Source organism: Nicotiana tomentosiformis, chromosome 10 (assembly GCF_000390325.3).
Source record: "Nicotiana tomentosiformis chromosome 10, ASM39032v3, whole genome shotgun sequence".
NCBI classification, from domain to species: Eukaryota; Viridiplantae; Streptophyta; class Magnoliopsida; order Solanales; family Solanaceae; genus Nicotiana; species Nicotiana tomentosiformis.
Window position 1 is genome coordinate 19,661,669 of NC_090821.1, and position 13,572 is coordinate 19,675,240.

The 13,572-nt window shown below is 34.0% G+C and overlaps 1 protein-coding gene across 3 annotated transcripts; it reads left to right on the top strand.

The window, feature by feature from the left end:
* The first annotated feature begins 4,672 nt into the window (after positions 1-4,672).
* On the top strand, positions 4,673-12,680 carry LOC104112626 (protein transport protein Sec61 subunit gamma-1). Of its 3 annotated transcripts, none has more exons than XR_011411741.1 (5): positions 4,678-4,846; positions 4,923-5,041; positions 6,995-7,056; positions 8,529-8,634; positions 10,388-12,680. XR_011411741.1 is itself a non-coding variant. In XM_009622599.4 (3 exons), exons 1-2 carry the CDS (start codon positions 4,753-4,755, stop codon positions 5,036-5,038), a joined length of 210 nt encoding a protein of 69 aa, XP_009620894.1. In that variant the 5' UTR covers positions 4,673-4,752; the 3' UTR covers positions 5,039-5,041; positions 6,995-7,493. The 3 variants fall into 3 exon arrangements, 1 of the variants encoding a protein (XP_009620894.1); XR_690042.4 differs by having other exon boundaries at positions 12,445-12,680; XM_009622599.4 differs by lacking the exons at positions 8,529-8,634; positions 10,388-12,680 and having other exon boundaries at positions 4,673-4,846; positions 6,995-7,493.
* Positions 12,681-13,572: the final 892 nt, after the last annotated feature.

The window sequence follows — 13,572 nt, forward strand, 5'->3', positions numbered from 1 at the left end:
TGGAAGACCCCACAGATGGGGAGGTTTTGCCGCAAAAATGGCTATGCAGGTGCGCTTGGTTATTTGCAGTTGCGGTGTCTTGGATGCAGGTGCAGTCAGTTTAGATTTTTGTTGTTTGCGCATCTGCGATGAATATTCCGCAGATGTGGCTTCGCATATGAGACTGTGAGTCCGCAAAAGAGGAAGTGCTGGGCAGAATGTTTAAATTTCTAGGGTTTGGCCATTTTTATCGTATCTTGAGTTGTAGACCTCGGTTTTGGGCAAATTTGGAGGGGTTCTTCACGATTTGGATTGGGGTAAGTATTCTTTATCCGGATTTGATTATATTTCGTGATTCTGTCTTTGTTTTTAATATTAAATTAGTGATTTGAATGGGAGAAAATGAGAATATTTGTAAAATCTTTCAAAAATATAAAATAATGATTTGAAGGACGATTTGATATTGGAATGGGATAATTTTGGTATGGTTGGACTCGTATCGGAATGTGTATTCGGATTATGTGAATTTTGTCGGGTTCCGAGGTGCGAGCCCGGGGTTGACTTTTAAATTTTCATTAAAGATCGAAGCTTTATTATTCGAAATTATTTTTTATGATTTTTATTTATGATATTAAGATATTTTGGCTAGATTTGGGCCGTCCGGAGGTTGTTTCACACGAGAAGATCATTTTAGAGTATCGGTTTAGCTTCTTTGAGGTAAGTATCTTGCCTATCTTTGTGTGGGGGAACTACCCCTTAGGGTTTTAGAGTACGTACTCGGGTCTTATATGTGAAAATTGACCGGTTTAGACTCTTAGACGTCTTTCATGTACTTATTTGGAATTGTTAGCTCATATTATATCTTTTATACGTCATGTCTACTATCACATGCTTTATTTGAAGTTGTTGTTACATGTCACATTCTTTACTTATCGAGTTTGCTCTTATATGCTTTATTTGGAGTTGTTATCACTTTTATCATTATGTGATTTCTTTTATTGTGGAGTTACTCTTAGTTGAAATTGTTATCACATGATATCCTTTTGTTGCCGGGTTGTTCTCATGCATTTAGACGTAGTACTAGTTCGTGTCATCTCTTTCATTGTTAACCTGTTTGTGCACTAAAATACGAAGCTTGCCATTTCATAGAAATACATTCACTATCAAGTTTATCCTTAACAAATTAATTGGAATGGAGGTTATCGAAAGTCATTAATCTATTTTAACTGAAGTTATGTTTAAAGGGGGTGATGTTCCTTGTTGAGTACTTTCCCATTCATTTGTTGTTATTGAGATTCTATATATATCGTGTTTAAGCCGTGGGCTATTTGTTGTGGAAATATTGATATTGTTGGATCTTTGGAGAGGTTGTGGCCTACGGGCTCTTGTGGTACGAGTTGATATGCCGTGTTGTTGTGATGTTAGCATTTGTGAATTGTTGTGTGGGTTGGTTGTTGTTATGCAGGGCATAAGGGTGGCATCTCACCGTTGTTGAATGTACGGAGTGATAAGGGTGGCTATTGTGTTATTGTCTGGGCGGAGCTATAAGGGTAGCTATTATACGAGTGATACGTGTGGCTATCAGAGAGATAAGGGTGGCTAATGATATTATCAGGGGGAAGTGATAGGGTGGCTATCAGAGAGATAAGGGTGGGAATGTCAGGGATAATGTGTGATGGCTTGGGACATTGTGTTGCTGATTTTTGTGTGATGGTGTGCTTTTCCTTGTGTGTGTCATACACCTTACGTGATTTGTTATGCTGTTTCGATGAGCTACTCAAGCATACATCGTAGCATGTTACTTATACTAGCTCGGGAGTAAGAAACTCGACATTTATTGATCATGCACATGTGTTCTTGTATTATATGTTTCCATGTTGATATTGAGCCTGTGATCATGCCAGGCAGATGGTGATATTGAGCCTGTGACCATGCCGGACGGATTGTAATTATGAGCATATGATCATGCTGGGCAGATTGTAGATGTGAGCTTATGATCATGTCGGACGGATTGAGGTATTGACACATGATTTGTCCATGCGGTTGTGATTTGAAATATGGGCACAAAGTTCCATGAGCATATGATAGTCGGTTAAGACCCGTGACTTGTGACTATGAGATGAGGTCTCTCGGGGAATTTTTGTTGCGAGACTTGTGTTAGAACGACTTGATTAATTGATTGTCATTTGTGCTCCTTATTTGGTTTCAATGGTATTTTCACGATGTTCTTATTGCTTTACTGTTTATATCACATGTTGGTTTTGTTGCCAATTACTGATTTCTGCTTTTTATTGTTAGCTTTATACTTCTATACTGCACATGTTATTTTGTCTAGTGAGTGTCTTGACTTGTACCTTGTCGCTACTCCACCGAGGTTAGCTTGATACTTACTGGGTACCAATCGTGGCACACTCATACTACACTTCTGTACATTTTTGTGTAGAGCCAGGTATTGGAGATATCAAACTCGGCCAGAGTTAGCTTGTTGATCGCGAGGATTCAAGGTAGAGCTGCTCGGTCGTCGCAGTCCCTTGGAGTCCTTTCCTTATATTGTACTGTCAGTTTGTCATTTGATCAATATTGTATTTTGATCTTCGACATCTTTCCATGTACTTAGCTAGAGTTCGTGACTCTGTATTACCAGTCTTGGGAGGTTGTTATGATTATTGCCGCGTAGGCTTATTCCGCTTTTGTTTCGATATTTATATTAAACTATGTTTCAAATTATCATCGTTAAAACTGGCTTAGACTAGGTGTCATCACGACGCCTGCGGTGGGTTTTTGGGTCGTGACAAAACTTCTTAACGAATTCAAGCACATATAACACAAATAGCCACCCTTATCACTCCGTACATTCAACAACGGTGAGATGCCACCCAAAAATATTACAACCAACTTTGAACCCGAATTTGCATATTAAATTGATTATATGTGAAAAAAGTACCTTCAAAATTGTGTCTCCGAGCCTTCGCCGCTCTCTTAATCCCCTGTAGGTCAAAGGTACCTTTAAAATCATATTTTTGATGTATTTATACCGTGTACAAAATCTCGGACCAAACTATCCTTAATGAGACTAAACAAAAAATCTGGCTTGAAATGTACTACTATAATATGATGCACGTCGCCCCATGCGATGCAGTAGGAGGAGATTGCTTTTCTTCATACCGCCAAGATTTTGGCCGACTGTGATGTCTTACGCGTCGCACATCACATTGCAATAAGTTATTTTTTTCTACTTCAATATTTTATCTTAATTTTTTTAGGTAGGCTTAACCCTTGAACCTCGAACTCTATTCCAGTTGAATTTCTTAAACTTCTACTAGACTTTGAAATTTTAAAGTGTCTACTTTAACTCAAAAGATGCTTCTTAGCTCAGAATCAAGTCTTACACAATATGAACCACATAATAAGTATAAAATATTCATGTTCAAACACAATTAAAGTACATCAATTAAGAGGCAAATAACAAAAAAACCGTGCGCCTAGCCTATTGTCAATAAGAGAATTTTTATTTTAATGAATCTTACTTGTTGGGGTACAGTTATATCATAACGCTTAACACAATAAACTATTACTACTATATCTTAAATCATGCAGAGATAATAATAGTCATTCATTAAGCTAACTCAACGCATTCAGTAATTGTGTGATCTTTCTTTGAGACAAAATTCCAACAATATTGTTTGGAATTAATGTTACTTGCCTAGCTCAACTGAAAGGAGGATACATCAAAGGAGATAGAACTAAACACATTTTACCAAAAAAAAAATTCACGCACAGTTTTCTACGGAATAGTGAGATAGATGTTCAAAATGTTTATTCAAGTAATAAATTTCACAAATATGTTCACTAAGGCATCGCAACATCAAAATTTGAGAAGTTGATCTACAAGATTGGAATATGCGTCTTCGGGATATCATACAATATTTTCATTAGGGATAATAAATATGCAATGTACTAAATTTTTCTTAATCAAGATTTTGTCCTAATTGGATTTCACGACAAGGTTTTTAGTGAGGCATCTCTATATGTGTATTACAAAACGTGTGCTTTATATTATTACCTATACTTTTTCTCACTGATTTTTTTTTTCTAATAACGGTTCAACTAATCCGCGAAATGGATACAAAAAAGGTCCTCTTGAACAGAGCTCCTCATAGAAATTCCAGATCATTGAAGAGGAAAAAAAAGTGGTACATTATTTTCAAAATGAACGAGTGTTATGAATAAGATAAATTAATATGGATATCAGTTCAAATCTTCTATACATTTCATTTGATGAATTTATTTACTTATTCAATATTTTATTAAAGAGTTGTAACTTTTGAATGATTCTTACACACTATAAAAAATGTTCTTCACCTTTTAAATAGTTACACTTGAACAAGAAATATTTATACTCTTCCCTAAATATCTTTTACCTCTATTTCAGTTTTATTCTATTTTGCTGTCATTGAAATGCACAAATTCAAATGTAATACTAATTCTAACTGCTTTCAGAGACAGGTTCTTTTTACTCACAGTTAACAAATTTTTTAGAAACAAGCATAAGAAAGAAAAAAAAAACAAATTTGAAAGAAAAGAAAATGGATGTGGAAAGAAAGAAGTGGGTAGTTTAGGGAATTCAGCTAGCGTCACTCAGCTGTCACCTCACCAATCACATTCCTTCATTTTTATATTTCAAATCCAAAACCCCTTTCTCCTCAAACCAGATCCACCAAAAGGCACTACTCTTCTTCTCCTACCTCCCTTTCTTCTCCTTTCAGCGCTAAAATGGACGCTTTGGACTCTGTTTTCGATCCTCTTAGAGATTTCGCCAAAGACAGCGTTAGACTTGTCAAAAGATGTCACAAGCCTGATCGCAAAGGTACTATTTTTTTTTTCTAGGTATCGTTCTATTTCTATATGCCCGTTTCCTGAACTTCTTTGATTATTTGGTGCAGAATTCACTAAGGTTGCGACTCGTACTGCCATCGGTTTCGTCGTCATGGGGTTTGTTGGATTTTTCGTCAAGTTGATTTTTATTCCTATCAACAACATCATCGTTGGTGCTTCTTAACTGGTAATCGTTTTTGGATTTGGACACTTTTTCTTATGGAATTTGGTTGATAAATCTTGTAATTATTGCTGGATCTCTCGTTTATTATGGGCTAAATAATAAATTCTATTTTGAAATGGTTGTTTATTGAATTGTGTTGCATGAATTTGATTTCTCGAGAACATGCATTCACTGATTTTATATGTCTTCATACACATGTTTAGAGATGCATTCTGGATTATATTAAAGTAGGATTTTTGTTAAAGGCTGCACATAATCATTCAACTGCTGCGAAGAGCTTTGTCTAATGAATAAAATTTAGAATTTCTTTTGCCCCTAAAAGGAGGTGAGGCCCTTGTTTTATGGCAACATTTAGAAGGGGATATAAAGGATTCATATAGCCAATCCAGCTAGTTTTGAATTGAGATATAATTGATTGATTGATTGTCAAATAGTGGGTGGTTGGAGGCTGTGTGAAGACTACGTTTCCGAATTTATCTTAGATGAACTTTTCCTAGGAAGAAAAATGTTACCTATCTTCTTCTTCTTTGTTTATTGTCAATAGGACTCGCGGGTGAAAGCATATTTTACTTTGCGCCTTTGGTTGTAAATTCAGCAATTGTATCCATTGTTGGTCTGTAAGGAGGTCATTATTAGAAAAAAGGAATTGTTCTGTATCGAGGTATATGAAATGTGATGTAGAAAAAGCATGTAATATCCTAAGTTGTTCGGACACGGGTGCGGGTACCCGACACGGGTACGGATCTGGAGGTTGGATCCTACGGGATGTAAATTCTAAGATTCGGGGATATGGATCGTAGTATGGATACGGGTGCGGGGATCCGGCTAAAAATAATTCAAAAAAATAAAAAAATCTCTAAATTATGAGAAATTTTATGAAACACTTACGTATAGCCTGTAAAGTATGGATTTCTTTTTTATTCTCAAGTTGTAGATAAGTAAATGATTGATTTCCTAGATAAGCTATGCTATTTTCTTCCAATTTACCCTTATTTTGGTTCTAATTTCGGGAATCAAATTGTATCTCGTCTGGAAGTTTTCCATTCCATCATTTGTTTAACCAGATCCGGTACGGATCCCACACCCACACCATACTAGTGTCGTGTCGACACGGGTGCGGCACCTAAATTGCCGTGTCGGAGCAACTTAGGTAATATCTGAATTGATATTTTATGTGAACCAATTGATGAAATTCTTATGCAAAATGCTTGTCCAATGGCTGCCTAGCCTTCAGTTTTGATGGCTCCACAACATACATCATATGTTTTAATTATAAGTTGCTGAGAGAAGTACCATTTCATGTGATGTTGCATGGAAGAAGATAGAGAAATGTGATCATCCTGGAAGCTGTAATATTCATTTCATTTTTTTCTGTTAAGAAGGTCTCAGTCTGTCACTGGTTTCCCGTCATAAATGGAATTTATATTTTCTTCTAGATTCAGGGTAGTATGTTCTATTAGTGATGTTGAATTTATATTTCCAGTCATAAATCATAATATCTGAATTTATATTTTATGCTTTGGTTTGTTTCTCTCTGTTTGTGCGGTTTCTTGTTCACATTGGTTCTCATGGGTGCCAATTCCAATCCCATCCCACCCCTAAAGAGAATAAAATGAAAAAGAAAAAAAAGAAGATTTTTGTCATCTCTCCTCACCAGACAATAATTATAGCTAAATAGGAAGATAGATAACCACATGCAATTTGTCCATCTCTAATGTTTTTTTTCCTCAAGCATGATACATGAAAATCTTGGTGATATCTGCCATTTAGCCTTGCCCGATCTTTAGTTGTTTTTTATGCTCTACTCCATGCGTTGTTAAGCTGGGGCTTCTTGAATTCCAGTAGCAGTGAAATATTTGCAAATTCCGCATTGGTCACATTCATGATCTCAGGATGTATATTACTATATGATGGTGCTTATGTGATCTCAACTTAATTGATTTTGTTAAAATGCAGGCCTGACGAAGGAAAAACTAATTGGAATTTGGAGATACAGAAGCCAGAAAGATATGCAATCGGTAAATTTTAGTTTTCACTATGTAATGAGTAGCAGTTGGACATCTTATTATGAACGTCCTGCTTAACTGGAGTTTGTTACGTCCAAATTTCTAGTTTCTCAATACCTTTTTTTCAAGTCAGAACACTGTGCTTTGTTGAATCTTAATTTCTTGGGTGGAAAAGGTGCAAGCTATTTGCACATAAAACGTGCTTAATAATGCAAAAAGAGTCTTCTGAATGAATGTCTTGGGCTCTAGGCTGTTGCATTTCCAAAGGCATCCAGAGAAAACCTGTATAACTTTGGAGTTGGTAGTGGGATTTTATAGAAAATTTGAATTTGTCCTTAATTTACATTAATTTTCCAAATTAGCTTTGTAACGAAAAATTGAGCAATTCTGATATGCATCTTAACGGGTTAAGTTATGTGATGTTTTGAATGGAATGAGATCTTAAATTAGTTTGGGGTTGTGTGCGGCGTTGTTATTAGTGCAAATTGACGGATTGTATTTAACGTATATTAGCTCAGAAGCTGTATTCTACTTCTATCCTTGTTACTAGTAGCCCGGGCCCAACGTGAATAAAGGCCTAAGTCATATGGCTTTCCAACAGCACCAGGTGATATCCTCAATAGGTTTTATATTTTTTGTGAAGGCTTACCGATTGAAATTTGACGATGATGATATCTCAATAAAATTGCAAGCTCACAAAGTCAACATTGACTCTTTTAAGTTATCAAGTTTATGAATTCTATGTTTAGCAAGTCTGCGATCATAAATTCCAAATATGACGATTTCAGTCTCAATTGTAGTAATTTACTTATGAGGAACTAAAATGCAGTAGTGAAAAAGAAGTTATAACTGCAATGCTAAGAAAAAAGAGCAATTACCTAATTAGATAAAAACAATCGGTAAGTTGGACAAAATAATCAAAAGGAATAAAATATTAGTAAAACTTTAACCAAATATGTATTAGATTATATATATCAAGTAGTTTCCAGTGTACAACTTCAAGGATGTAGAAAATTACAGCAGGGTTGCTGGTACTAAATACATGAATCAAAGGCATATATTGCCAAAATCCAAAAGATATAATTATTGGAAAAGCAATCACTTTTTTGTTTCTATGAGTGTTTCAAACTCTTATTCAATTCGTTGTGTTACTTTCTTATTCTTATCGTAACATTTACTGTGGAATTGTCTTAGTGTTGAGTTAAACTTGTTGTATAAGTATTTGATGGCGGTTGCAGATTTGGATCATGTAAAAATGAGATAAAGGACGAATATACCTTAGTTGAAAGCTTGAAGCAAATTGAATTGCTTGTTTCCCCATAGGGGGAAAAATGTCTTTATTCTTGTTTCACATGCTTTTTGCTGTACATGTACCTTTAATTTACCTTTCCTTTTAGCACAGACATGTATAGTTATATTAAACTTCACCTTTCCTTTTAGCACATATAAATTTTGATTTGATAATCTTTTTTTAATTGCATCAGCACAACAATTGGCAACTAAGTTTAAACTATTAGTGAATGATTCAAGTTCTCACTCAGAAGCTTAGGGCAAACAAATAGCAGCAGGGCAGTGCCAATTGCCATACAGGTAAGTGATTGTTTTTTCAGCTTATCAAGACGCAATGCCAACACATTTCCTTATATTGTTGATAAATAATATAGAATGTTAATATTAGCATGTTTTTGCGTGTAAATAAGATGAAAAATTTCTCAAGATAACAAGTTTTTACACCTTTATCACTGTCTAAATAGGGGATGTTGACAAACCAGGAATATGTATGGAATAAATAACTTGAGCATAATGCATATAAATAAGGGTTGCTTTGGGTGTAGTCTTATTCACCAAGATTATAAGGAGTGAGAAACGCGATTCACTAAGCCATTGAGTCTAGTGTTAATGATCAATATCTTTTTTTGTTTGTTTTACTTTAAGTAGCTTCGAGGTTAATTACAGAGATTTGTTATCAGGTTATTTTGTGAAATGAACATTATAGTGATATAAGTTTGAAAGTTAATTTCAAACTGAAGGAACTATTTTCAAGCCGAGGTTATTGTGTAGATTTATGCATAGAGGTAAGATTTTGGTCCTAAAATTGAAGCTCTTTTCTGATAAGAACGCACAGTAGTACTCGACTGACCTCGATCTTATATGAAGAAGCAAATTGAATAAAAAAAGCAGTCGATCACAAACGAATTCTGAAATATTAATAGTAGAAAGGATGATAAGGGAATAACAACGAAAGCAAAAGAGTGCCTTTATAATTGCCAAATGAGAAATCTCAATATACAGAACTTAAAGGTAATTAGTAACCCGATAGCATGACTTACATTGCAACGCTACAGCTAAACACCCATCTACTAAATTTGCACACAACAAAGAGAATCACCACTTGAAAGCTCTACATTATAAAAATATTACCAGAAATTAATTGGAAAAGGATTATAGAAATTTTAGAATTAGTAATTTACCTATGTTGATATTCCCAAAAGGTTCAATTGGCAGAGCAGGCATACCAAAGAATTACCTGGTGTTAAAGATATATCGATAAAGATGAAGATATTTGTGATCTGTGAAGTGACAATTCAAACAAAATATAATGTAAAGCAGACATATATTAGTCGCGCCTTTTCCAGTAAGATTGTGAGTAAGTTGAGAATATGAGGAATAGAGGCATACTGTTGCAAGTTTGAGACTCCCAAAGCAACATTGTCGTTTGTTCGCAGCAGAGCGAGCTTTACGATATTGTAGAGACAAGCAATTCCAGAGTCCATTACTAGTATGGTTCTCGACTTTTCAAAATTATGTCTTTCGTTTCTAACAACAAAGTCACTTAGTTATGCCTATAACACTCAGAAGGTCACTCAACCAGATTTATCAAACATTTGATAGCCAAATATCTATTTTACCCTCTAAATTATCAACTTTTATCTTTTTATTTTTGCTTTTTTAATATTATAATTTTTTTTTCTTTTTAATCAACATTTAGACTTACCCATAGAACAAAATATTTTATTTAAAAATAAAAAATAAAATGATATTTTTCTAGCATATATAATGTCGAAATAATAATATAATTGGGCATAATATTCAAGAATATATAATGTATATTACAAAAATACCTTTATTTTAAATAATTATTTTTTATAGTACGTGCATGGAATATATATTTTAAAACTTTTATTTTCTTTCATTCTCTATTGTGTAAATAAATATATGAGTTTTTTTTGTTAATATCAAAATTATTATTATGAATAAATTATTCTAATTAACTTTCTACTATGCTCAATATTTTATTATTCTAACATTATATATGCTTAAATACTATTTTAATTTTTTTTAGTCAGCCTGGCATGAAGCTTACTTGAGGAATTAGGAAGATGAAAGAAAGAAAAGCGGGAGAAGGCTTTTTGAATAACTTCATCATACAATACATTATATGTTGAATGGTCATCATTGACGTCTGTTGTAGGTGGACGAATCAGTACTTTGACACATTTTGAACTTTTGGCCCTTGATAAAGCAACATAAAGTTGACCATGTGAAAAAACAAGTTCACGTAAATAAATTCCAACAAAATTTAATGTTTGACCTTGAGCTTTATTTATCGTCATAGCAAACCACAATCTTAAAGGAAATTGTATTCTCTTAAACTGAACAGGTATGTTCTCATCTTATGATGTTAACAATGGTATTCTCGGAATAAACACATGTATATTTTAAAAGTTACCGCTTTCGATTTTAGCATTTATGACATGTGTTCTAAAGTTACAACGTGTAAATCATGTACCATTGCATAAACCTTCACAAGGATTCAAATTTCGTAACAATATAACTAGACAATTTTCCTTCAAATTTAACTTATAAGGAGGTAGACTAGGAGGATCTAAACTATGTAGAAAATCTTCAAATTGACTTTGATCTTTTGGTTCAATAGTTTCATCAATTGCAACAAATATTGTAACCCTTTCTGGGAATTTAATGATTAAAATGTTATTTATTTCATTTACAAAGTCATTCTTCAGTGTTAAAATAACACGAGAAGTAATCACAAATAAATCAGAGAAACAACAACAACCCAGTATAATCCCACTAATGGGGTCTGGGGAGGGTAGTGTGTACGCAGACCTTACCCCTATCCTGGGGTAGAGAGGCTGTTTCCGATAGACCCTCGGCCCTCTCCCTCCAAGAACTCCCCACCTTACTCTTGGGGTGACTTGAACTCACAACCTCTTGGTTGGAAGTGGAGGGTACTCACCACTAGAGCAACCCACTCCTGTCCAGATAAATCAGAGAAAAATGCATGTAAATCAGAATAGGTTATATTAAATAATGCATCTAAAGATTCTTAGTGAAAAGAATAACAAAAAAATCAGGAATTTCAAATTTATTTTCGCAATTAGTTGTTTCTTTTCCATTTCCAATACTAAGTAAATATTCACAAAAGATGGATCCGTTCTTGCGCGCATATTTTCAGAGAAATGCAATTTCTCAAGTTCATTCCAAATATTAGAATATAACAAGCTTTCATGAATAAAATCTTATTTTTTTTTCCGTTTCGAACAACTGAAAGAGTCTGTCTAAAGTCGACCCCAAATACAACAACTTTACCTCCGAATAGTTTATTCACATCCTTAATATCTCTGAGAAGTACATCAAGAGCTTCAATCATTTTTTTTGCCATTGACGCTTCGTCCCATACAATTAGTTTTGCATCTTGAATCAAGGTTGTGAGTGAACTTTATTTACTAATATTGCAGCAGAAATTATCATTTATGTCTATTGGCATTTTGAAACGTGAGTGAACAGTCCGCCCTCCTGGAAAGACAGAAGCTGCTACACTAGAAGTTGTAGTTGCTAGGGCTACGAATCTTTGAGACCTGATAGTTGCTAATAATGAACGATATAAGAAAGTTTTATCGATTCCTCCGGGACCATCAATAAATAAAGCTCCTGATCGCTAAGAAGATATTCTATCAATTATTGTGTTATATGACGATAATTGTTCAACATTCAATCTCCTTGGTAAAAGCAAGTCTTCTTCACTAACAATTATGTTTCTTTCAAAATGAACATCTTTTGCAGTTACAGAAGGTCTAATATTTTTTCGAACAAGCTTATACTCATTTATGTCATGGCCCATAGAATGCAAGACATCGTTGATATGGCTTAAGACATTATGCCGAACACTTCGTGCTGCGATACTCGGGAAATACTTAAAGTTTTCGGACATTGAATCTTCAAACATTTGCCATAATTATTTTGGATTAGCAGGGCTGCAATATACTAACAACGTAGCAAATAAACGTCTCAAACTATACAACATCTGATAGCTTACAACCTCTAACATACATTCAATTAGACTATTGTTACAATATAACAATCCTTTTTTTTCTGCAGGTTCTCTAAATGTACTACAGGGTACCTCATTAACAGTGCGAAAATCTTCATATGATTTTGGTCCTCTCACATTTATCAATAGTAACCGTAGATAATATCTTTCTCCTTTCATTGGATGACATATCACAACACGTCCAATTACATTACATTTTTGCCGATGTGTTCACATTTTATATTCTGAAGACCATACAAAATATTCTGGAAATTCCTTATATAATAATTGCATATCTTTAGCATATTCATCCGTGCTATTCATTGCAAAAAACTCAGTTAACATTGTTTTTCTAATCATTGGATTGTTTAAGATTCTATTCACACTTTCAGTACTTCTAAAAGAAATAAATTATTGCCCTTCTAAATGTAACTGAAGATGATAGACACTTGGATTCATTTCACTAATAGGAAAACCAAATAAACGCCATGCCGCTTCTAGAGGTGTCACCCATCTAGAAGATCAATATTTTTTTATTTCATCTATTTCTTCATTACCATGTACAGAAAAAACTATTTTATCATGTCCTTTGCAAATACATTTATAAATATAATTCACAACTTTAATATCCGAACAAACCTCAACATTTATATGACAATCAAACTTACAAAGCAAGTAAGGGTTTTATGGGATGACCCATGAATTATCCAAATATTGTTCCCTTACGTGTACAAGGTTTCCTGTATTTCGTCTCTTATAAACTGGATATGAATTTTTTCCTTTAGATGTCTGCTCAACAAAATCTTTCGGATAGTTGAATTTATAGAGGCCTTTTATTTCCATACATGAATTTGTAGGATTAAAATCACCACATGGTCCATGCATGATATGTTGAAGCGCATCATATGTTGAAGAACACGTGAATCAAGATGCTTTTCGGTATATCAGAACAAACAAACTTATCGTAAGATTCAGGTGTTAATAATTTATATTCATCTTTAACTATGATAAGAAAATGAGAATGTGGAAGACCACGTTTTTGAAATTCATTAGTATACATAAAAGCAACAACTTTCCCAAAGATTTTTCTTTTCAAAATATCGTTTTTCATTTCTTTACTTTTGCTCTGAATACTCGTGATATTAAATCAGGTTTATTTTGAGTTTCGTCAGTTGATAACAAGTGTTGTCTTATTT